Below are 24,395 nucleotides of genomic sequence, written 5' to 3' on the forward strand. Positions count from 1 at the left end.
CAAAAAATTTTTTAATTGGGGGTGCCTCACTGGCTCAGTTGGAAGAGCATGTGATTCTTGATCTCAGAGTCAAGAGTTCAAGCTCCATGTTGGGTGTAGAAATTACATAAACAAATAAATAAACAAACTTAAAAAATTTTTTAATTTTCCATCAAAAGACACTACCAACAGAGTGAAAAGGCAATCCATAGAATAGGAGAAAATATTTGCAAATCATATATATTCAAAAGGATTTAATATCCAGAATACATCATGAACTCCTAAAACTAAACGACCTGATTAAAAATTGGGCAGGTCGGGGCGCCTGGGCGGCTCAGTCGGTTGGGTGTCTGACTTCAGCTCAGGTCATGATCTCACAGCTCATGGGTTCAACCCCATGTCGGGCTCTGTGCTGACAGCTCAGGGCCTGGAGCCTGCTTCGGATTCTGTGTCTCCCTCTCTCTCTGCCCCTCTCCTGCTCACACTGTGTCTCTCTCTCAAAAATAAACATTAAAAAAAAAGTTTTTTTAAATACGGCAGGGGACTTGAATAGACATTTCTCTAAAGATGAAATCACATGAAAAGATGGTCAACATCACTAGTCATTAGGGAAATGCAAATCAAAACTATACGAGATACCACTTCACACCTATTGGGATAACTACTACAAAACAAAACAAAACAAAACAAAACAAAACAAAACAAGAGTTGGCCAAAATTTGGAGAAATTGGAACCCTTGTGCCCTGTTGCTGAGAATGTAATATGTACACCCACTGTGAAAACAGTATGACGATTCCTCAAAAAATTAAAAATTACCATATTATCCAGCAACTCCACTTCTGAATATACACACAAAAAAACTGAAAGCAAATTCTCAAAGATTTTTTTTTACACCCCCATTCATCGCAGCATTATCCACAATAGCTAAAATGTGGAAGTTTTACCTTCCATCAGCTGATGAATGGATAAGCAAAATGTGGCACATACACATACAATAAAATCTTCCTCAGCCTTAAAAAGAAAGCAAATTCTTTATATATAAAGCATCCAACTCTTGATTTCAGCTCAGGTCATGATCTCACAGTTCATGGGTTCGAGCCCCACGTTGAGCTCTGTGCTGGTGGCATGTGCCTGCTTGGGATTCTCTGTCTCTCCCTCTCTCTCTGCCCCTCCCCCAATTGTGCTGTCTCTGTCTCTCTCGAATAAATAAACTTTAAAAAAAATACTGGAGGGTTGCCTGGGTGGTTCAGTTGGTTGAATGTCTTGCTCTCTATTTTGGTTCAGGTCATGATCCCAGGGTCATGGTATCATGCCCCACATTGGGCTCCATGTTGAGCGTGAAGCCTGCCTAAGATTCTCTCTTTCTCCCTCTTTCCCTCTCCCCGGCTCTGTCTCTCTCTCTCTCTCTCTCTCTCTCTCTCTCTCTTAAAAAAATTACTGGAGGGGTGCCTGGGTGGTTCAGTCGGTTAGGTGTCTGATTTCGGCTCAGGTCATGATCTCACAGCTTGTGAGTTCAAGCCCCACATTGGGCTCTGTGCTGACAGCTCAGAGCCTGGAGCTTGCTCAGATTCTGTGTCTCCCCCTCTCTCTCTCTGCCCCTCCCCCACTCACTCTGTCTCTCTCTCTCTCTCTCTCTCTCAAAAATAAAAACACTAAAAATTTTTTTTAATTATTGGCAAATATGTATCAATTGTATATAAGAAAAAATTTTGTGTTCCAGCTTTGTAAAAACATGATATTATCATCATCATCTCCTCTTCCATAGATATCCTATAAAAGGCTGAATGACTTCTCATCCAAAAGTCGTGTGTCAGGTAGGAGATCGGTCTGCAACAATGGTTGGCAAGCTATATAGTTGCAGGCCAAATCTAAACAGCAACCAGTTTTTATAAATAAAGCTCTATCACAGTCACTTCCATTTATTTACAGATTTTCTGTGGCTGCTTTTTTCTCACACTACAACAGCAGAGTAAAGTAGGTGTGACAGAAACTTTATGCCTAACAAAGGCTAAAATATTTACTACTTCACCCTTTGTAGATAGTTTACTAACTGACCTAAAATAGTGGTTCTCAGAACCACCTGAAGAACTAATAAAAAATAGAGGTCAGGGCTTACTGGAATAAGGTAGAGCTTGATCTCTATATTTTTATAAAGTACCCTAGTGAACATTTTTGATAAGTTTTATTGAGGTATAATTCCCATACCATACAATGCATCAATTTAAAATACACAATTCAGTGGTTTTTAATATATACACAGAGTTGTGCACACATTACCCAATCAATTCTAAAACATTTCCATCACATCAGAAAGAAGTGCCATACCCAATAGCAGTCTCTCCCCATCTTCCCCAACTCTCACAGCCCTAGGCAACCACTTATCTACTTCCTGTCTCTATAACTGCATCTATTCTGGAAATATCATATAAATGGAAGGAAACAATATGTGATCTTTGTGACTGGCTTCTTGCACTTGGCATCATGTTTTTAAGGTTCATCCATGTTATAACATGTATCAGTATTCTGTTTCTTTTTATTTTTCTTAATATTTTTAAGTTTTTCTTATTTACTTTTTTTGAGTTTATTTATTTATTTTGAGGGGAGAGGGGCAGAGAGAGGGAGAGAGAGAGAATCCCAAGCAGGCTCCGTGCTGTGCAGAGCCCAATGTAGGGCTCAAACCCACAAACTGCAAGATCATCACCTGAGCTGAAATCAAGAGCCAGACGCCCAAAAGACTGAACCACCCAGGCACCTCTTAAGTTTTTATTTTAATTTCAGTTAGTTAATGTACAGTGTTATATTAATCTCAAGATGTACAATAGAGTAATTCAACACTTCCATACGTTACACCATTTATTGGCAAATGATATTCCATGATATGGGTATACCACATTTTGTTTGCCTATTCATCAGTTATTAGATATTTTGGTTGTTTCCACATTTGAGTATTAGGAATAATATTGTTATGAACATTCACATATAAGTGTTTTATGGACATACTTTTTCTATTTAACTCAGGAGTGGAATTGCTGGGTCAAATGGTAACTATTTAACTTAGTGAGGAACTAATAGTTTCCAAAGCAACTGCCCAATTTTACATTCCCACCGTCAGTGTATGAGGGTTACAATTTCTCTATATCCTTGCCAACATATGTGATTATCTGTCTTTTTGATAATAGCCATCCTACTGGTTCAAAGTGGTTTTTCATTGTGGTTTTGATTTGCATTGCCCTGATGGCTAATGATGTTGAACATTGTTTCAAGTGCTTATTCCTCAGTAATTCTGAGGCACGCTTAAGTTTGGGAACGATTAAGAAGTCTTTATGTACTTTAAGGTCCCTTTTGACATTAATGGTAACATAAAGACAGAGCCAGAGAGGTGTATTACTCATAGAACTGCACTCGTTCATGCCTTCCTGTTCCACATGACACTGCCCTGTAGATTAACCTAGCCCTAACTCCTGTTTTATAAAGCACCAACTACTTTATTCCTTTTTCATTTTATTTCTTTTTCAAAATTTTAATGTAAATTTTAAAATTAACTTGACTATTGATTGTTTAAATCATTAATCAAGCAGTTCCATCTTCTAATTTTATCAGCATAATGGCAGATATGGTACTATGTGAATATGGATGGATATAAATGGGTATATTCAATACATATTAATAGAAACCTTAAAAAATGTTAGTCTTTAGAGAAAAGAAAATCAATTCTGTACCTTTCATGATCCATCAGCAGTTTAGCAATGTTCAGACAAAAGTCTAGAGACATGTCAAGATGTAGTATTTCCATGACAGCTAAAAAAGAGAAGATGAAATAATCATATCAGTTTCATTTCTGAGGAAACTTAGCTATTTTCAGTAACCTTCCTTTGTTAAAAATCTACTTTCTAAACGTTTGCCATACACCACATCTTGCCTAATAATTTATCAAAATCTTTTGGGGCATCTGGGTGGTTCAGTAGGTTAAGCACCAGACTTCAGCTCAAATCATGATCTCACAGTTCATGGGTTCGAGCCCCACATTGGGCTCTACGCTGACAGTGTGAAGACTGTTTGGGATTCTCCCTCTCTCTCTCTCCTCCCCCACCCCCCCCTCACTAGCTCTTTCTCTCTCAAAATAAATAAACTTTAAAAAATATTTTTATAAAGACATCCAATGCTAGAGTGTAGTGAAACAGGTACTCTTCTAAGGATGTTAAAGTAACTTGATACAATCTTTTTGAAAAGCAGTTTGGTAATACTATATGCTATGAACACAGTGGTTAAAAGCTTGAGACTTAAAATCAGATAGACTTATATTTGAAACCACTTGCCACCTATATGGTTATAGGCCATATAGGCTATAGTTTTTTCTGAGCCTTAGTTTTGTCATCTGTAAAATGGGGAATATATCACCAGTCACTTAGGTCTGTTGAGAGTGTTACATGAGATAATGAATGAAAATTACATAGTAAAACACCTAGAACTTAGTAAGACTCAGTAAATGACACCTGTTGTTGTTATTATGTATCCTCTCTAATGCAGAAAGTATACTTCTGAAAAGTCATCGGAAATATGGGAAGATGTTTATAAGCAAAGATATTAAAATCAGTGTAGATATAACAATAAAAAGGAAATATATTCTCAAATGTCCACTATAGGCAGATGATAAACTATTATGAAACTATTAAAAGTGTTGAATATGAAATAACATAGAAAAACTGAATATGCACTAATATGAAAAATGTTTATAAGACTAGTAAGTAAAAAAAATCAGAAAATAAAGCCTGCATGTATTATATGGTCAAAATTCTATAAAACAAATAAATTTAACCAAAATAGAAAAATGCTGAAATTAAATGATCAAACTGCCAGAAGTGATTGTGTTCAGATTATTTATATACCAAATAACTAGCAAGTGTATTCTCCGTGCCAGGAACTATGATCAGTGCTAAGAACCCAGTAGTGGACAAAACACAAAAATCCTTATTGTACATGAATTGTACAGTGAATGATGAAGACTATGAATATCTTTTCCATAGTCTCATGGAATGCATACGGACTTTTCCAAAAGTTCTCTTTAATGCGTGTTGCTACTCTTTCATAATAAAAAAAAATTGTATATTTTTTGATTTCCACTTTTTTTACTTACAAAAAATACTGGTGAAATGCTAATGCCAGCAGTTAGAGTGACCATTTTATTTTTTTAAGTCTATATATTCATTTTGAGAGACAGGTAAAGAGTGAGCAGGGGAGGAGCAGAGAGAGGGGTAGAGATAGAATCCGAAGCAGGCTCCGCATTATCAGCGTAGAGTCCCATGCAGGGCTCAATCTCACAAACCATGAGATCATGACATGAGCTGTGACACTTTCCCAATGAGCCATCCAGGTGCCCCAAGATTGGCCATTCTGAGTGTAAAGTACTTTCACTAGCAAAGAAATGAACAGACTATAAAAAATGCAAGTTTCATATATTCTCTCAACACAACAAAGTAAAAGATAATTTAATATTTTAAGCTATAGAAAACTTGGATTCAGAGAAGTCTCTTACTTTGTAATCTGACATAGCAACTTCATTACTCTGAATACCAAGAAACTAGATTAAATAAAAACAATCTGGGAATTGGGGCGCCTGGGTGGCGCAGTCGGTTAAGCGTCCGACTTCAGCCAGGTCACGATCTCGCGGTCCATGAGTTCGAGCCCCGCGTCGGGCTCTGGGCTGATGGCTCAGAGCCTGGAGCCTGTTTCCGATTCTGTGTCTCCCTCTCTCTCTGCCCCTCGCCCGTTCATGCTCTGTCTCTCTCTGTCCCAAAAATAAATAAACGTTGAAAAAAAAAAACAATCTGGGAATAAAGAATAATTTCATTTTAAGCTCTGCTTTTTATCTGTGTTTTGGTAAAATTTGTAATGGAGAATTCTAATGTAAAATTAATCAACTTTAAAGTAGTTGACTCCAGGAGTGCCTGGATGGTTTAGTCGGTTAAGTGTCTGACTTTGGCTCAGGTCATGATCTTGCAGTTCTCAAGTTTGAGCCCCACATCGGGCTCAGTGCTGACAGCTCAGAGCCTGGACCCTGCTTCAGATTCTGTGTCTCCCTCTCTCTCTGCCTCTCTCTCTCTCTCTCTCTCCCTCTTAAAAATAAATACATATTAAAAAAATTATTGTGGCGCCTGAGTTGTTCAGTCAGTTGAGCATCCGACATCAGCTCAGGTCATGATCTCATGTTCGTGAGTTTGAGCTCCACGTTGGGCTCTGTGCAGACAGCTCAGAGCCTACAGCCTACTTCAGATTCTTTGTCTCCCTCTCTCTCTGTCTTCTCCTGCTCGTGCTCTGCCTCTCTCTCTCTCGAAAATAAACATTAAAAAATTTCATAAAAATATAAAGTAGGTGACTCCAAAAATCTCTCTGGTCTCCCTATATTGTATTGGTTTCAGTAAACCTATTCCTCTAATTGGTTAGTTGATTTGTTTACTCTCCGACTACAAATCAAGTGGAGTTGTCCTCCTGGTTCCTAACATTTTTCAGCCTGTGTATACTGAGATGATACCATTTACCTAGAGATACAGAATCCTCTATATATTTCAGCCTGAGGTCTCTTATTGATTAGCTAAAATTTTAGAGGGCACAGAAAGTTTCAGAAACTAAATTAGCACTAAATTTAGAGCTACTACTAAATTTGATTATTGTCCTATTTATTACAAATTGTTATTGTTGGGGCGCCTGGGATGATCTCACAGTTCATGAGTTTGAGCCCCGTATCTGGCTCTCTGCTGATAGCTTCAGATTCTCTGTCCCCTTCCGTCTCTCCTGCTCCCCTGCTCCTGCTCTCTGTCTCTCTCAAAAAATAAACATTAAGGGGCGCCTGGGTGGCTCGGCTGGTTAAGCGTCCGACTTCGGCTCAGGTCATGATCTCACGGTCAGTGAGTTCAAGCCCCGCGTCGGGCTCTGTGCTGACAGCTCAGAGCCTGGAGCCTGTTTCAGATTCTGTGTCTCCCTCTCTCTCTGCTCCTCCCCGTTCATGCTCTGTCTCTGTCTCAAAAATAAATAAACGTTAAAAAAAAATTTTTTTTTAATAAACATTAAAAAAATTTCAAATTGTTATTGTTTAATGGATAATCAGTTATTATTATACTAGAATATACTTTAATATAGTAAAAATAATGCAGCTCTATAATGCAACTATATTTTTATATAAAATTAAAGCATGTACACATTAAAAATATTTAGAGTCAATTATTTTATGACTAAACATAGTTGAAACACTATTAAGTGGTCAGTGTGCATAGAAAGACTTTTGGTAGTAGTAACAGCAATAATAGCTACAATAATATGTAACGTGTTTTGCACACTCTGCACCAGGTATGGTGCGAAATGCTTTATATACATTTTCTCATTGGATTCTCAAACTAACTAATCAGGTAGACATTATTATTTTATCTCTTTGAAGATGAAGAAACTGAAGCACAGAAAAATTCAGTGACTTGCCAAATGACACACAGGTGTATATCAGGATGTTTACCCTGTGAGGTGTAAATTTTAGTCCCTTAAGAATTTTGAAAAATAAATAGCAATGTTTATACAAATGATTATAAAAAGCACAGCACTACAAAGGCTTTTTCTATCCAAAGTTAATCTTTTTTCATTGTGGTAAACAACTTCAGAAGGGTTGGGCAGCTGCAATTTTTGCTAAGCTAAAAAAAATTGGTAATTCTTATTCAGCTTTTTTCACTACCTAGTATATTTGTAACTATTCCCTTTTCCTTCTCTTTTTCTTCCTGGCTAACAATCTTCTCCCTTTCCTATGTGACCAATTTCCTTCTCAGTCACCGTCAAATTGCACCTATTATTAGCATACTATAAACGATCTGATATTCAACAAATTGGTTATGATATTCCAAAATTGTGTGCTCTTCACACAGATGATACCTTCATGGAGTTCTTCATTGGCTGTTTCACTCTTCAAGAGGATTTTCATCTTTAGGAAAATCCCAGCTGGATTTAAATGTTCCTATTTTAAACAGAGAAATCACAATGACATTAAAACTGTAGAATGTAAAAGACAGTTTTCAAATAATTGCCTGTTTTGTTACATCATAGCAGAATAACTCATGATCAAAGAAAATCAAAATTATAAAAGATCAGATCACAAAATCCAGTTTATCCCTGAGGATATTTTCTGATATTTTATTCAATCTAAATGAAATAATACAAGGGAAAAAAAACACATTTGATTGAGTGGCAAGTATTTAATGGTAGGTCAATAAACTGTATAAATATAAGGCTGTATTCTTACCCTTGTAAGCAAAATTCAATGTCAATTATATTTGCTTTCTTTTGAGATTTTAATAACAATTAAGGTCCATGTTTAACAATAACAATTAAGGTCCAAAGAAACATGGTTGAATGAAATGAAAATATACTGTCTTCCCTGCAGGACATGCCTGTCCGATTTACTATTAATAACAACGTACTCTCAACAGTTTTTCCAAATCCTTGTTAGCTGGTTCTACGCCATCTGTGGGTTTCTTGCCTAGTTCCACTTTTGCCTGACAGAACACATCTTTACACAGCTGGATAAAATTAAAAGTGCAGTCTAGGCCCACAGAAGAGAGACTTTCTCTCTACAAAGCCAATCAGCTTCTACATGAACATTGTACTCAGCTCTAAACACAGCAAATAATTATAGCAATTCATGTGTGAGATGCCTTAAGAATGGAAAGTTAGGGAAAGTATGCACTGGTATTAAAAGGGTTTGCAAATATAGATGACATAAATACAAATAATAAGCTGAGGTTGCAAATTTTAATTTATTGCATTACTTCATTTCCTAAAAGATACGCTGAAATAGGTCTTGGATTAAATTCCCTTTTACCTTCAGAGATGTACATGTCTTCCAAATCTTGGCAGGATCTGTTTTTCTTCAGTCTACCACACTCACACAAGTTGACATTCTGGTTTTCTCTTTGATTTCATTAACAAACAATTCCAGAGAATGGACAACACTTTGCATTCATTGTATAATCATAGATTCACTTGTATAACATTTACACTATAGTGTCTATCCTTGTTTCCTGAAATTACACTTTCAGAAATCATAACTACCTGTTAAATCCATCAACTTTCTCCCTACAATATTCTTTTCTTTTCTGTAACTTTTCTCACTGGTGTTTCTCACTCGATTTCACGCATTCCCCAACCCACCTCCCTTCTGGCAATCACCCGGAAAAAAAAAATGTAGGGCTCTTAATATGAGAGAAGCATTTTTGTTTTACCTGGTATCATCTGTGAATTGTCACTAAGTCAAGGCAATTTAATTATATGTTATTTTTTACTAAGTATAAAAGATACCACCAAGGGGCACCTGGGGGCACCTGGGTGGCTCAGTTCATTAAACATACGACTTTGGCTCAGGGCATGATCTCTCACAGTTTGTGGGTCCAAGCCCCACGTTGAGCTCTGTGCTGACAGCTTGGAGCCTAGAGCCCACTTTGGATTCTGTGTCTCCCTCTTTCTCTGCCCCTCCCTGGCTCACATATACTCTCTTTCTTTCTCTCAAAAATAGACATTAAAAAATACCACCATTTTCTTTTTTACTTCTAATTTTCCATTATAATGCAATCTGTATATCATAAAAAAATAAAGAGCAGGGTGCCTGGTGGCTCAGTCGGTTAAGCGTCCCACTTTGGCTCAGGGCATGATCTCCGGGTTCATGGGTTCGAGCCCTGTGTCAGGCTGCTTTGGATTCTGTGTCTCCCTCTCTCTATATCCCCTACCCTGTTCGTGTTCTGTCTCTGTCTCTCAAAAATAAATTAAAATGTTAAAAATTTTTTTTAAAAATAAAGAGCAAATAAATTTAAAAAGCAGGAATACTGAAGCAAATGGCTAAACTAGATTTCAAAATGTGAATCAAAGCTTTAAAAATTCATTAAGTTAATATGCAAAACTAAAAACCTTTCATACCTTGTTTGCTAGGTTTACAGCATGGAGAGCCTTATCACAATATTCTCTGTCATTCCAATCCAAATAAGCAGTGGCTAGTAACCGAAGAACTTTAGCCTAGAATTAAAAATAGAAAAAGCACTCGGTCGAGGGTTAAATTGCAATACAACAGCTGCCTAGCACTTACAAAGTGACAGGCATCTTCTCAAACTTAAGTCATTGTTATGAAATAGCATTTCCTTAGGTAACCACATAGTCTTGGGTTACGTCTCATCATTATGCTGCCCACATCAAATACTGTAAGAATTTTATAACAGCTTATTTCAATTTAATACAATTGTGTTAATATAATGATTTTCCTAACAGTGTTTTAGCACTGAAGTACTTTATTATTCTCACTTTAAAAATAAAGGAAACTAAAGTACAGCAATATTCAATTTAATCATCTTCCCACCTATTGTATAGGTAGCATTGCATTAGGCCTTCATCAAAAGAGATAAATAGAAAGACACAATCCCTCTCTCAAATACTTTACAGCCTACTTGAGATTAACCAATTGGACCAAGAGCACACATACCTTCATTTTAATAGTGACTCATATACTTTCCTGTAAAGAAGATCTCTCCTAACTCAGCTAAGTTTTAAAATTAATAATGTATTCCTGAATAAGTCAGTTTCTCCAACTAGGTTTACATTGATAAGGGGAATAACTCTAGCCAGCATTGATATATTTTTTTAAATTTTTTTTTAACGTTTATTAGCATTGATATATTTAACTACAGACTTAGATTTTGAAAGAAGGAGCTCTATTTCACTAAAGAATCTGCCTCTAAATATAATGAGGATGTTGGGACCAGGCAAAGATAATCTTAACATATTAGAGCTCTGTAAATCTAGAGAAATGGTACTTAGTGTGTCCTATTTCTGAGTTTTTAAATTCAAAAAGATGGATCAAATAAGATGTATACAATGTACTTAATATTATTATTATTATTATTATTATTATTATTATTATGGAACAACTCTCAACTTATAAACTCCCCAGAGCTTTTGTGGAGTAAATATGGCATCTCTAAGAAAACCTGTAACTATTTCATAATACTAAAAGAGTCAAATAATCAGAAAGATGTAACAAAATGAATGAATCTCAAAACCATTATGTAAGGAAAAGAAGCCATACATAAAACAGTAGATACTATATGATTCCATTTATACAAAGTTCAAGAAAAAACAAAAATAATCGACAGCCACAGAAGCCAGAATAGTGGTTTTATCTTGGGGCTATAAATGGCTATTAACCAGAAAGGGCCAAGGGAACTTTTGAGAGTCATGGAAATTTCTGTATCTTGATCTGTATGGTAGTTACAAGACTACCTAGACATGTTAAAATTCATCAGGCTGTACACTTAAGATTTGTACAATTAAAAAAAAGATTTGTACAATTTAGTATATATAAACTATACTTCAATAAAGTGCTGCTAGCATGAAAGAAAAACTACTTCATAATCTATTTCATGATCTTACCTCTCCATACTTCACCATATGAATATGACATTTCAATCATGCTTAACTACTGTAGTCTTCCATCCCTAATCCCTCCTCCAGACATCATCTCATCTTGGTCCCTTGCCTGGTATTCTCTTCTTTCTCCATTTTCACTGTATGGACCCCATCTACTTTTCATGGCCTTCTTACCAGAAAGCTTCTTCAACTGCTCTGGCAACCTGATATTTCCCTTTACTGTACCACACAGTTTATCACTTATTTTTCCCAATTGTTTCATTTATGCTAGTTTTTAAAATCTATTTTTGAAACTTTAACTGAAGTATACAATACATACAAAAAAGTTCAAAACCTCAACAGTACAGCTCTGAATTTTCACTAAGTTAGCACGTGTATGATAACAACATAGAAATCAAGAAACATAACATTAACAGCAACAGGTTCACCTCAAGACTCTCTTTGACATGATTTCCAAACAAGAGTAACCAATTACTTGTTTTCCAGTACCATGTACACTTTAGCTCTACTTGCTTTTGGCATTTACATTTATGGAATCATACAGTATGTACTACTTTATAAATTGCTCTGTTTATTCAACATTGTATGTGAGAATATATCATTGCAATTATTGTAGCTCATTTATTCTCATTCCTATATAATATTCCATGTTACACTATAACAATTCTTTTATTATTTTAATTGTGCTAAAATACACATAAAATTGACTATCTTAACCATTTTTTAAGTGTATGGTTCAGTAATATCAAATATATTCACACTGTTGTTCAACTATTACCATCACACACCTCCAAAACTCTTAATATTGCAAAATTGAAACTCCGTATCCATTAAACAATAGGTTCCCATGTTCTCCTCCCTCCAAACTCCTTCAACCACCATTTTACTTTATGTCTCTATGAATTTGACTACATCAAGATACTTAAATGGAATCATACAATATTTTTCTTTTTGTGATTGGTTTATTTCACTTAGAATATTGTCCTCAAGGGGCACCTGGTCTGGCTCAGTCAGTTAAGCATCCGACTCTTTTATTTAAATATAATTTATTGTCAAACTGGTTCCCACACAACACCCAGTGCTCATCCCAACAAGCGCCCTCCTCAATGCCCATCACCCACTTTCCCCTCTCCCCCACCCCCCATCAACCCTCAGTTTGTTCTCTGTATTTAAGAGTCTCTTATGGTTCGCCTCCCTCCCTCTCTGTAACTTTTTTTTAGCATCCGACTCTTGATTTCAGCTCAGGTTACAATCCCAGGGTCTTGGGATGGAGCCCCGTGTCAGGCTCTATGCTGACCTTGCAGCCTGGTTGGGGTTCTCTCTCTTCCTTTCTCTTTGCTCCTCCCCTGCTCATATTTTTTCTCTCTCTCTCTCAAAATAAATAAACATTAACAAAAATAATTCTGTCCTCAAGGTTCATCTATGTTGTAGCATATGTCAGAATTTCCTTCCTTTTTGAGGCTGAATAATATTCCATTATATTCATTTCTATTAGTTGTACCCTTCAAACAGAAGCTTTTTAAGGGTAGAAGTCATGTTTCACACTTCTCTTTTAGTCCCCAACTATCGCATTGCTAGATATACATAGGTATTCAGTTATATTTTGATTGATATACCGTAATGATAAGAAGGAAAGATGAATATTCAAACAAAATTCCATTTTGCTATGGTATATATTTTAAATTACTTTTACATCAGATTTACATACCTAATCATATTTTACTTGATTAAATATTAAAATACCAAGCACATTCTATATGGGTAGTTAGGGGAAAATCTATATTTTTAACATGCAATAATAAAATCTAAAATTTACATAGCTAAACACTGTTCCAAGTGTTTACATATATTAACTCATGGGTATAAGAATCTACCATACAGGTAAGATTCTATTAGTATGTAATTTTATAGAAACTAATGTACTAAGATATTAATGATGTGCCCAAAGGATAATCTACTCAAAAAGGGGTGATAGACTATTATAATTTAGTAACAATAACATAAAATGTATTTCTTCAACCTACTTCTGCAATATTTAACATGATCCTTACCAGCATTTCTGGCCCAATAGTATTCTTATCCATCTTCCCAATATCATAGCTTTGGCTATCATTAAAAAAAGGAAAAAAAATACATGTTCATTTCAAATTATATTTTTAAGATTATGTATCACTAAGAAGACATGGTATAATTAGACTTTATTCCAACTTTTCTATTTCGCACTACAATATATTATTAGCCAATTAATATAGGAATATCAATTATATAAAGCAATTCTTTCAAGCTGTAAAAAAACCACAATTTCCTCAGGATGTATAGCCAATAAATCAATACCATATTATTGTTCTTTTCCATATTGTTCCTATATAGATGTCCTACATATATAGTATTTTGCTGCATTAAACTAGTTCACTTGTGTACATAAGGTCTTATTCAATGAGCACATTTTAAAGTCTAAGAAATAGGAATACATTTTTAAAATAAAACAAATACAGGAGTTTTCACAGAAACAAATGCTTCAGCAATATTTATTAAGCTTCACAACACCCTTGTGAGGCACTATTAGTTCCATTTTGCAGCTGAATGGACCAATTTAGCAGTTAAGTGATTTCTAATATTTCCTAGATTGGTACTGAAAATGAGAGTGAAGGGTTGGGGAGTAGTGAAATTTGATTTCCAGTCTATGCTTTAATTAGCAAACCATATTATCTATGGGACATTCCAATAATCACAAATAATACATTAATATGAGCCTCAGGGTTTTAAAACCTAAAACTTAAAAAGCAAAACAAAGATTATTCACCATAAAATTGGTATTCCAAGGAAGGATGTCAGTAAAATTTTGGTGAGCTGAACTAAATTGAAGACATTACTTTGAAATACTCCCTTTAAAAAACTCTAAAAGACTCAAAATTACCAAACTGAGTTTTCAGATCACTAACAAGAATACAACATGAGCCTAGTTATTCTAAGCTCTATCTCATAGAATGGTCTCCTTTGGTATATTAAACCTACTTCCAGTTTTTAAAATAACCAATGAGGACAAAACTTCTGCAATGGTGGTATAAGGAGCTCTTGGACCCTCTCCCCAGTGAAACAACAATTTGCCTGGAAAAATCAATTAAAAAAACAACCAGTTAAAGTCTCTGGGAATTTTCCTAAGGGCATATGGCAAATGGAAAAACATTTCTTTAAAACAACAACAACTAAATCTCAGTAAGAACAGTGAGAGTCTGTGTCATTTGAGTCACAATCTGCTTCTATCCACACCAGCTCCCTGTGATGAAAACTACTCTAGATGGGTGCTGTCAAGAAGGTAGTAATTCCCTTTCCCTCCAGCTCCTAGACTCCTAGGCTATGGTTTCACCTAGGAGGGACAGACTGCTAGCCTGTCTTATCCTCTCCAGGCCTGTGCTGTGGAAGTGCTATTCTGGTCAGGCACAATTAGAGGACAGGATCTTCCCTTACCCACCCAGTTTTCGCTCTCAGGGTAAGGACTCTTACCCTACATGTGACAGGTCAAGAATACTGATACCCTGATCACCTTCAACCAGACTCATTAAGCAGAGGTTCTATGCCAGGACGGCATGCTAAGAAGATCAGCAGTTACCAATCTCCCCAATATCCACTCTGTGGATGCTACCAAAAGAAGCAAGCCATGCTCCCATTACCAACTCCAGTGGTGTGGCACACAGGTTCTGCCCAGGGGAAGAAACAGGCAATAAAGAAAAAAGAGTTCAGCATCTATGCTTGAGAGGACTGACTTATTTGGAATGAAGCAAAAAGTTCCTGCCTGAGGACACTGTCAAAAACAAGGGAAATTTTGGTAGTGAGCAATTTAAGAGGGGGTTGGTAGCTCTGTGGTAATAGTAGCAACAAGTGAAACAGCAGACCAGAAAGATTTTTAACAGAGAGAACCAGGGAAAGGGATAGCCAAGAAGAATAATGTGGGAGGTCACACTCATCCCTGGGGATACAGAAGGCTATGCATATGCTCTAGCTGCACCCCCTCAGGAGCAACCAGAAGGATATGTGGGGCAGACTAGAAAGCATTCCTCAAGGCACACACATATACATCAGCAAAAAGCCCTAAGCCTGGGACGCCTGGGTGGCTCAGTCGGTTAAGCATCCTCTTGATCTCAGCTCAGGTCTTGATCTCAGGATCATGCTTACGTACAAGCCTTACAGTTGGGCCCCACGCTGGGAGTGGAGCCTACTTAAAAAAACAAAACAACCCTGGGCCTGAGTGGCTCAAGTGACTTAAGTAGAACCTCTTACCAAATGCAGAAAATTTAACTACTCTGATCCAAGGTAATGGTAAGGAAGCTAAACTTAAAAATCAAATCACACTTCCAGTTTTCAGTTCCACATGTAAGGAACTTGGAAGTCACTACTTCATCCTAACAAGTAAAAAGCTGTAAAGACTAAAAAATCAACAACTCTTCTTGGATCCCTAAGAGAGGGGAGGACAAAGGGCAAACCACTGGCCCCCACATTGGAGAGATGGACAAGCAAATACAAGGAACTGTGGCTTACCACAGGAAGGACTTACCAGTGGAAACTGCCAAGGGAACCAGTGCTGAGGCAGGAAACTGTGAACTATAATTGACAGATTGCTGGAGGTTCATTGTGAACAAGTCTGAGAACTTAAAACTCCAGGAAAACATAGTCTTAGGGGGATACAGACAATATTGTCAGATTTACCTCCAGGAGCTCAAGATTCCCATAGTAAATATCAAAGAAAATCCTCTTGGGCTCTGTCAGGAATTGATGATAAGGAACCAATCTGTTCTTAACAAGGCCTGCCTTCAAGGAAAACTAACTAGTGCCTAACTTCCTGGGGTATTATCAGAGACTAACTGACCTGGGGAAGAGAAACACTCAACTCTAGACTACTCTAGCCAGGCTATACTACCTAGGAGTGAAAAAAAAACTGGTAAATATTTGTGAAGTTCACAGTTCAGAGGCATACACTCACCAAAAGACTAAGAACTAAACACAGGACTACAGAACTCTTACCCTCCCCAACACCTAACCACCATGTTAGTAGAGACCTATTTACAGGGGTGCCTGGGTGGCTCAGTCGGTTGAGCATCTGACTTCGGCTCAGGTCATGATCTCATCAGTTGATGAGTTTGAGCCCCAAGTCGGGCTCTGTGCTGACAGCTCAGAGCCTGGAGCCTGCTTCAGATTCTATGTCTCCCTCTCTCTCTGCCCCACCCCTGCTCATGCTGGCTCTCTTTGTCTCAAAAATAAACATTTAAAAAAGACCTATTTACAGCAGTTCCTTTTACCCAGTACAACATGTCAAGTTATCAAGAAAAAATCACAAGGAATACCAAAAGGCAAAAAGAAACACAATTTGAAGAGACAGAGAAAGCACTGGAACCAGATATGGCAAGGATATTAGAATTAACAGTCCAGAAATTTAAAATAAGACAGATGGGCAATGTAAGCAAAGAGATGGAAATTCTAAAAAAGAACCAAAAAGGATTGCTAGAACTAGAAATGACTGTAAATGACATGAAGAATGTCTTTGATGGGCTTTTTAATAAACTGGACATGGCTGAGGAAACAATCTATGAGTATCCTTGAAAACAAAAAAGCAAAGGGAAGAAAGACTGAAAAAAAAAACCAGAACAGAATATCCAAAAACTATGGCACACCTACAAAAGTTACAACGTAAGTATAATGGGAATACAAAAAGGAGTTAAAAGAGAAAAAGAAACAGGAGAAATATTTTGAAACAATAATGAATGAGAATTTCCCTAAATTAATGTCTGATATCAAACCACAGATCCAGGAATCTCAGAGAACACTAAGCAGTATAAACACCAAAAAAAAAAAAAAAATTACACCTAGGGATATCATTTTCAAATTACAGAAAATCAAAAATAAAGAAAAAATCCTTAAACAAGCTAGAAGAAAAAATACCTTATCTATAAGAGTACAAAAATAATAATTATACCCAACTTCTCAGAAACCATGCAAGCAAGAAGAGAATGCAGTGAAATATTTAAAGTGTTGAGAGAAAAATACCACCAACCTAGAATTCTGAACCCTAAGAAAATATCATTCAAAAGTAAATGAAAAATAAAGACTTTCTCAGATAAACAAAAACTGCGAGAATTTGTTGTCGGTAGACTAGCCTTATAAAGAATGTTAACAGAAGTTCTTTAGAAAGAAGGGAAATAATACAGGTCAGAAACTCGTATCTGTATAAAATAAGGAAGAGCATCAAAGAAGGAAGAAATTAAGGTAAAATAAAAACTTTTATTTTTCTTAATTTTTCTAACAGAAAACAATTTGAAATAATAGCAACAATATATTCAATTATGTATGCTTATTTATAGGCTATATATATGTATATGTGTGTATATATATATATATATATATATATGCTTAGAATAAAGTAAAATAAATGACAGCAATGATACAAATGGATGGGAAGGGGGAATTCTGAAGAATTCTTACAAAGTACTGACACTACTCATGAAGTGATATAGTGTTATCTGAAAGTGGACTTGGATTAATTGTAAATGTATATTGCAAACTCTGGGGAAGCCACTAAAAAAGTTAAAATAAAAAAGAAGTGGGGCGCCTGACTGGCTCAGTTGGTGGAGCATGCTTCTCTTGATCTCAAGATTGTGAGTTTGAGCCCATGCTGGGTATAGAGATTACTTAAAACTAAAATCTTTTAAAAAAGTAGTATAACCTATATGCTAATGAGAGAAAGATGGAATCATAGAAAATACTCAACTAAAACCACAAATGACAGTAGGAAAAAAGCACAAAGGCAAGAAATAGACAACAGTAATGAATATTGTAGATATTAATCCAACAATATCATCATCACTTTGAATTTCAATGGCCTAAATATACCAATTAAAAGACAGACTGTCAAAGTGGATCAAAAAATATACCCCAACTCTGTGTTGTCTATAAGAAAACCACTTTAAATATAAAGACACATAGAGATTAAAAGTAAACAGATAAAGAAAAAATATACCATGCTAAAATTATCCAAAGAAAGCAGGAGTAGGTATATTAATTTCAGCGAGCAGAGTTCTAAGTAAGGGAGGGGCGCCCGGGTGGCTCAGTTGGTTGAGCATCAGACTTCGGCTTGGGCCATGATCTCACTGTCCGCGAGTTCGAGTCCTGCATCAGGCTCTGTGCCAACAGCTTGGAGCCTGAAGCCTGCTTTGGATTTTGTGTCTCCCTCTCTCTCTCTCCACCTCCCCCCGCTCGTGCTCTGTCTCTCTCTCTCAAAAATAAAATAAAAACATAAAAAATTAAAAACAAAACAAAATAAGGGAAAGTATTAGGGATAAGGAAGGGCATAATATAATGATAAAAGGGTCAAAACTCCAGGAAGACATACAATTCTTAATGTGTATGAGCCTAACAGAGCATCAAACTGTGTGAGGCAAAAACTGATAGAACAGCAAAGAAAAATAGATGAATTTACTATCATTGTTGAATATTTCAACACCACTCTCTCAGAAATAGAGCAGGCAAAAAAAAAACAGTAAGAACATAGCTGAACTCAACAACACCATCAATCAATTGGATATAACTGACATCTATAGACTACTACATCCAACGACAACAAAATACACATTCTTACCAAACTCATATGGAACATTTACCAAGATAAACCACATTGTGGGCTATAAAACAGACTTTAACAAATTTATAAGTATAGAAATCATACAATGTCTGCTCTCAGGCCACAATGGAATTAAACTAGAAGTAAATAATGGAAAGATAACTGAAAAATCCCAAAATATGTGGAGATTAAACAATACCCCTCTAAATAACACATGGGTCAAAGGAGAAATTTCAAAATAAGTTTAAAAATATTTTGTACTAAATGAAAATGAATACACTACTTATCAAAATGTGTGAGATGCAGCAAAAGCAGTGCTTAAAGAAAAAGTTATATCACTGAAAATATAGATTAGAAAAGAAGATCTAAAATCAATAATCTAAGTTTCCACCTTAAGTAACTACAAAAAGACAAGCAAATTAAATCCAAAGAAAGCAGAAGGGAAAAACTGAAAAGAATTAGAGCAGAAATCATAAAACTGAAAACAAGAAATCAACAGAGATCAATAGAGTAAAATCAGTGAAACCAAAAGCTGGTATCTGAAATTATCAGTAAAACTGATAAGCCTCTAGCCAGGCTAACTAAGAAAAAAAGAGAGGACACAAACTATTACTGTCATAAATGAGGGGCGCCTGGCTGGCTCAGTTGGTAGAGCTTGTGACTCTTGATCATCAGGTTGTGAGTGGGATGTTGAGTGTGGCGATTACTTTTAAAAAATCATAAAAAACAAACAACAACAAAACCCCGAACCAAGAAAAAGGGGACATCACTACAGATACCATGAAAATTTTAAGGGTAATAAAGGAATACTATAAATAACTAAATAACTCTGTGCCCACAAATTTGATAACCTAGATTAAATGGACCAATTACTTGAAAGATATAAGCAGGGTAGTGTGGGTGGCTCAGCCTGTTAAAGGTCCAACTTCGGCTCAGGTCATGATCTTACAGTTCATGGGTTCAAGCCCCACATCGGGCTCTGTGCTGACAGTGCAGAGCCTGCTTTGAATTCTCTCTCCCTCTCTCTCTGCCCCTCCCCCACTTGTACTTTCTCATTCTCTCAAAATAAACTTTAACAATGTTTGAAAAAAAAGATACAAGCAGCCAAAACTCACACAAAAACAGTCTAAATAGGCCGTTATCTACCAAAGAAATTGAATAAAAACTTAACAATATCCCAAAACAGAAAGCACCAAGCTCAGATGTGCTCACTGGTAAATTCTACTAAACATTTAAGGAAGAAATTATACCAATTGTCTACAATCTCTTTATGACAGAAGCAGATGGAATACGGCCTAACTCATTCTATGAAGCCAGCATTACCCCAGTCAGACATTACAGGAAAACTATGACCCAATACATGTCATGAACACAGATGTAAAAATACTCAATAAAATATTAGCAAATCAAATCCAAACAATAATTTTAAAAAATTATACACAACAACAAAGTGAAATTTATCTCAGGTATGCAAGGCTGGTTCAACATTCTAAGTCTATATGAAGTGGCAAAAGATGAGAATAGACAATACAATATTGCAGGACAGGACTGCAGCTACACAACTTTAAGGTTTATTATAAAGTTACAGCAATCAAGACAGTGCATTATTATGGTAATGAAGGAATTGGCTAAAGAAAATATAAATGGATTAGTAGAACAGAATAGAGAGCCCCCATAAATACCTTAAACTAATCTTTGGCAAAGGAGCAAAGGCAATACAATGGATCAAAGATAAAGATAGTCTCTTCAAACAAATGATGATGGAACAACTGAACATCAACATGCTCCCCCCACAAAAAAAGAATCCAGACACAGAACTTACATCTTTCACAAAAATTAACTCAAAAAGGATCACAGATCTAAATGAAAAGTGCAAAACTATAAAACTTCTAGAATATAGGATAAAACCTAGATGATGATCTTGAGTATTGTGATACCTTTTTAGATACAATACCAAGGAAACAATCCATGAAATAAATGACTGATAAGCTAGGTTTCATTAAAATTAAAAACTTCCTGGGGTCCCTGACTGGCTCAGTTGGTAGGGCATACAACTCTTTACCTTGGGGTTGTAAGTTCAAGCTCCATGTTGGGTATAGAGATTACTTAAAAATAAAATCTGTAAAAAAGTAAAAAGTAAAAATAAAACTGCTTTGTGAAAGACAGTATCAAGAGAATTGGAAGATAAGCCACAGATTCAGAGAAAATATTTGCAAAAGACACATATAATAAAGGACTGATATCTAAAATATACCAAAAAAAAACCTTTTAAAACTCAACAGTAAAAAAAAATAAACAACTCAATTAAAACATGGTCCAAAGTTCCTAACAAATACCTCACCAAAAAAGATATACAGACAGCAATTAAGACTATTAAAAGATGTTCCACATCATGTCATGAGGAAAATGTAAATTAAAACAATAATAAAATAAATGCCAGTACACACCTATCAGAATAGCCAAAGTCTAAAACACTGACAAGCACCTAATACTGGTGAGAATGTGGAGTAATAAAGCTCTCATACATTGCTGGTGGGAATACAAAATTATACAGCCACTGTAAGAGAGTTGGGTGGTTCCTTGCAAAACAAAATATATTCTTACCATAACCCAGCAATCACGGTTCTTGGTATTTGCCCAAAAGAACGGAAAACATATGATCATACAAAAGTCTGCACGTGGACGTTTATAGCAGCTTTATTCATAATTGACAAAATTTGGAAGCAACTACAATGTCCTTCAGTAGGGAAATGGACAAATAAACTGTGGAACATGCAGACAATGGAATATTATATAGCACTAAAAATAAATGAGCTATTGAGACAAGAAAACACATGGAGGAAACACAAAACATTATTACAAAGTGAAAACAAAAAGCCAATCTGAAAATGATATACTATATGATTCCAACATTCCAGAAAAGGCAAAATTATCGGGACCAAAAAGATCAGTAGTTGATAGAGTTTAGGGAAAGGGGAGGGATGGACAGGCAGAGCACAGAGGATTTTTAGGGAAGTGAAACTATTCTGTATGATACTAAAATGTTGTAATGGTGGATATATGTCATTATACATTTGTCTAAACCTGTAGAATATACAACAAGAGTGAACCCTGAGGTAAACTATAGAGTTGGGGGATTACAATGTGTCAATGTAGGCTCATTCTTAGTAAAAAATGTACCATTCTGGTGAGTGATGTTGATTAGGGTTAGGCTATGAATGTGCAGGATCAGGGGGCATGTGGAAAATCTCTGTACCTACCTCTCAAATGTGCTGCAAACCTAAAACTTCTCTAAAACACGTCTTTATTCAAAAATCATATTGCACTCATATTTGAGGGTCTGGGAGGTTGTGCACATGCCCAAGACTGCCCTCTCAGGCATGATCAGAAAAATAACCTACTAGCTATTAGCCCCTGGCTGAATGGAGAGCAAAATAATAAACTCACTGAACTATGAAAACAACCTCTAAGTCAAATACACATCCAACAGGAAAGAGTGAATATCTAACTGGCTAAGGGACCTTACATACAACCTTTGACCAACAAGTGGCTTATGTGGCTGCAGAGGTGAAGCCTAGAAAACCACAGAAAGACAAAAACAAGGGGAAAAACTCTGAGCAGGAACATTATAGGTCACACACTGTGAGAAAAATAAACAGAATTAGTCCAGTCAAATGACCAAATAAATAAACGAACAATAAAAAGAACAGTAAGTTCCAGAAAGGGGAGAAATTGGTATGCAGACTTGCTGCCAGATATTATCCAAAATATCTAGTTTTCAACAAAATATTACAATACATGCAATAAAACAGTAAAGTGTGACTTATACAGAGGATAAAGAGAAGGCAACAGAAACTGCCTTTGAGAGGTCCCAGATATTGCACTTCAATACTTCAAAGCCGCCATTATAAACATATAGTTCTTTAAAGAACTATAGGAAACCATATTTAAAATATTAAAGGGAGGCATGATAACAATGATGCAAACAGAGAATAAGAGTACAACAATTAAGGGGCGCCTGGGTGGCCCAGTCGGTGAAGCCTCCGACTTTGGCTCAGGTCATAATCTCACGGTTCATGGGTTTGAGCCCCACATTGGGCTCTGTGCTGACAGTTCAGAGCCTGAAGCCTACTTCAGATTCTGTGTCTCCCTCTCTCTCTCTGCCCCTCCCCTACTCAAGTTCTCTCAAAATAAATAAACATTTAAAAAAATTAAAAATAAGAGTATAACAATTAAATGACAGGAATTATAAAAGAACTGAGTAGAAATTCTGAAGTTGAAAAATAAAATAACCGAAATGGAAAATGCACTAGAGAGGCTCAAAAATAGATTTGAGCAGGCAAAAAAAAAAGAATATATAAACTTGAAGATAGATTGATAGTGATTATACAAATCTGAAGAACAAACAGGGAAAAAGAGTGGAAAAAAAGAATAGAGCTTCAAAGACATGTCAGACATCATTCAGTATAACATATGCGTGAGAGTACTAGAAGGAGAAAAGCAAGAGAAAGGAATAGAAAATATATTCAAGGAAATAATGGTTGAAAACTTCCCAAATTTGATGGAAAACAATAATCTACACATCCAAGAAGTTTAATGGACTCCAAGGAGGATCACACATAAACAAATCCATGCCCAAACACATCATGGTCCAGTTACTGAAAGTAAAGATAAAATCTTGAAAGCAGTTAGAGAAAAATGACTCATCATTTAAAAGGAAATAATAAGATTAAAAGCTGGCTCCTTATCACAAATTATCAGTGCCAGAAAGCAGGGATGACGCATTCAAAGTGCTTAAAGAGAAAAAACTGTCAACTAAGAATCCTGTATCTAGAGACACTATTTTTCAAAAGAAGACTAAATACATTCCCAGATAAACAAAAACTGAAAGAATTTCTTGCTAGCTGATCTGCCTTACAAGAAATACAAAAGGACATTCTTCAGGCTGAAAGCAAATGACCCCAGAAAATAATGTGAATTCATATGAAGAAAAGTGTTAGCAATTATTTGAATAATTATAAAAGACAATATGACTACACATTTCTTATTTCCTCCCTTATTTAGAAAGCAGCTACGTAAATATCTATAAAATTTTATTGTTGGGGCATTACGTATTTAATATATTTTTACTATGACAACACAAAGAAATGAGTGGAAATAAAGATATAAGTAGGGTAAGGATATAAGACCAAATGTTAACTTAAATCTACAGGAATAAATGAAGAAAACTAAAACTGATGAGAAGGCTAATTATATGAAGCAATAATTATAACCATGTATTGTTGAGTGTTTAAATATATGTAGGCACATGTACAATGAGCATAGCAAAAAAAGAGAAAAGGGAATCAAGTCAATATAGAAGTA

The 24,395-nt window shown here is 35.8% G+C and overlaps 1 protein-coding gene across 1 annotated transcript in view; it reads right to left on the bottom strand.

Moving 5' to 3' along the window:
- LOC121025252 (testis-expressed protein 11-like) overlaps positions 1-24,395 on the bottom strand; it is a 124,685-nt gene that overhangs the window by 39,961 nt on the left and 60,329 nt on the right. The window contains exons 10-13 of the mRNA XM_040467711.1: positions 13,474-13,528; positions 9,923-10,018; positions 7,889-7,970; positions 3,700-3,778 (exon numbers count right to left, since the gene is read on the bottom strand). Of these exons, the coding sequence (XP_040323645.1) occupies positions 3,700-3,778; positions 7,889-7,970; positions 9,923-10,018; positions 13,474-13,528 (312 nt within the window). The remainder of the gene's footprint in view (positions 1-3,699; positions 3,779-7,888; positions 7,971-9,922; positions 10,019-13,473; positions 13,529-24,395) is intronic.

Source organism: Herpailurus yagouaroundi, unplaced genomic scaffold, assembly GCF_014898765.1.
Source record: "Herpailurus yagouaroundi ecotype Mexico unplaced genomic scaffold, PumYag 67569, whole genome shotgun sequence".
Taxonomy (NCBI): domain Eukaryota; kingdom Metazoa; phylum Chordata; class Mammalia; order Carnivora; family Felidae; genus Herpailurus; species Herpailurus yagouaroundi.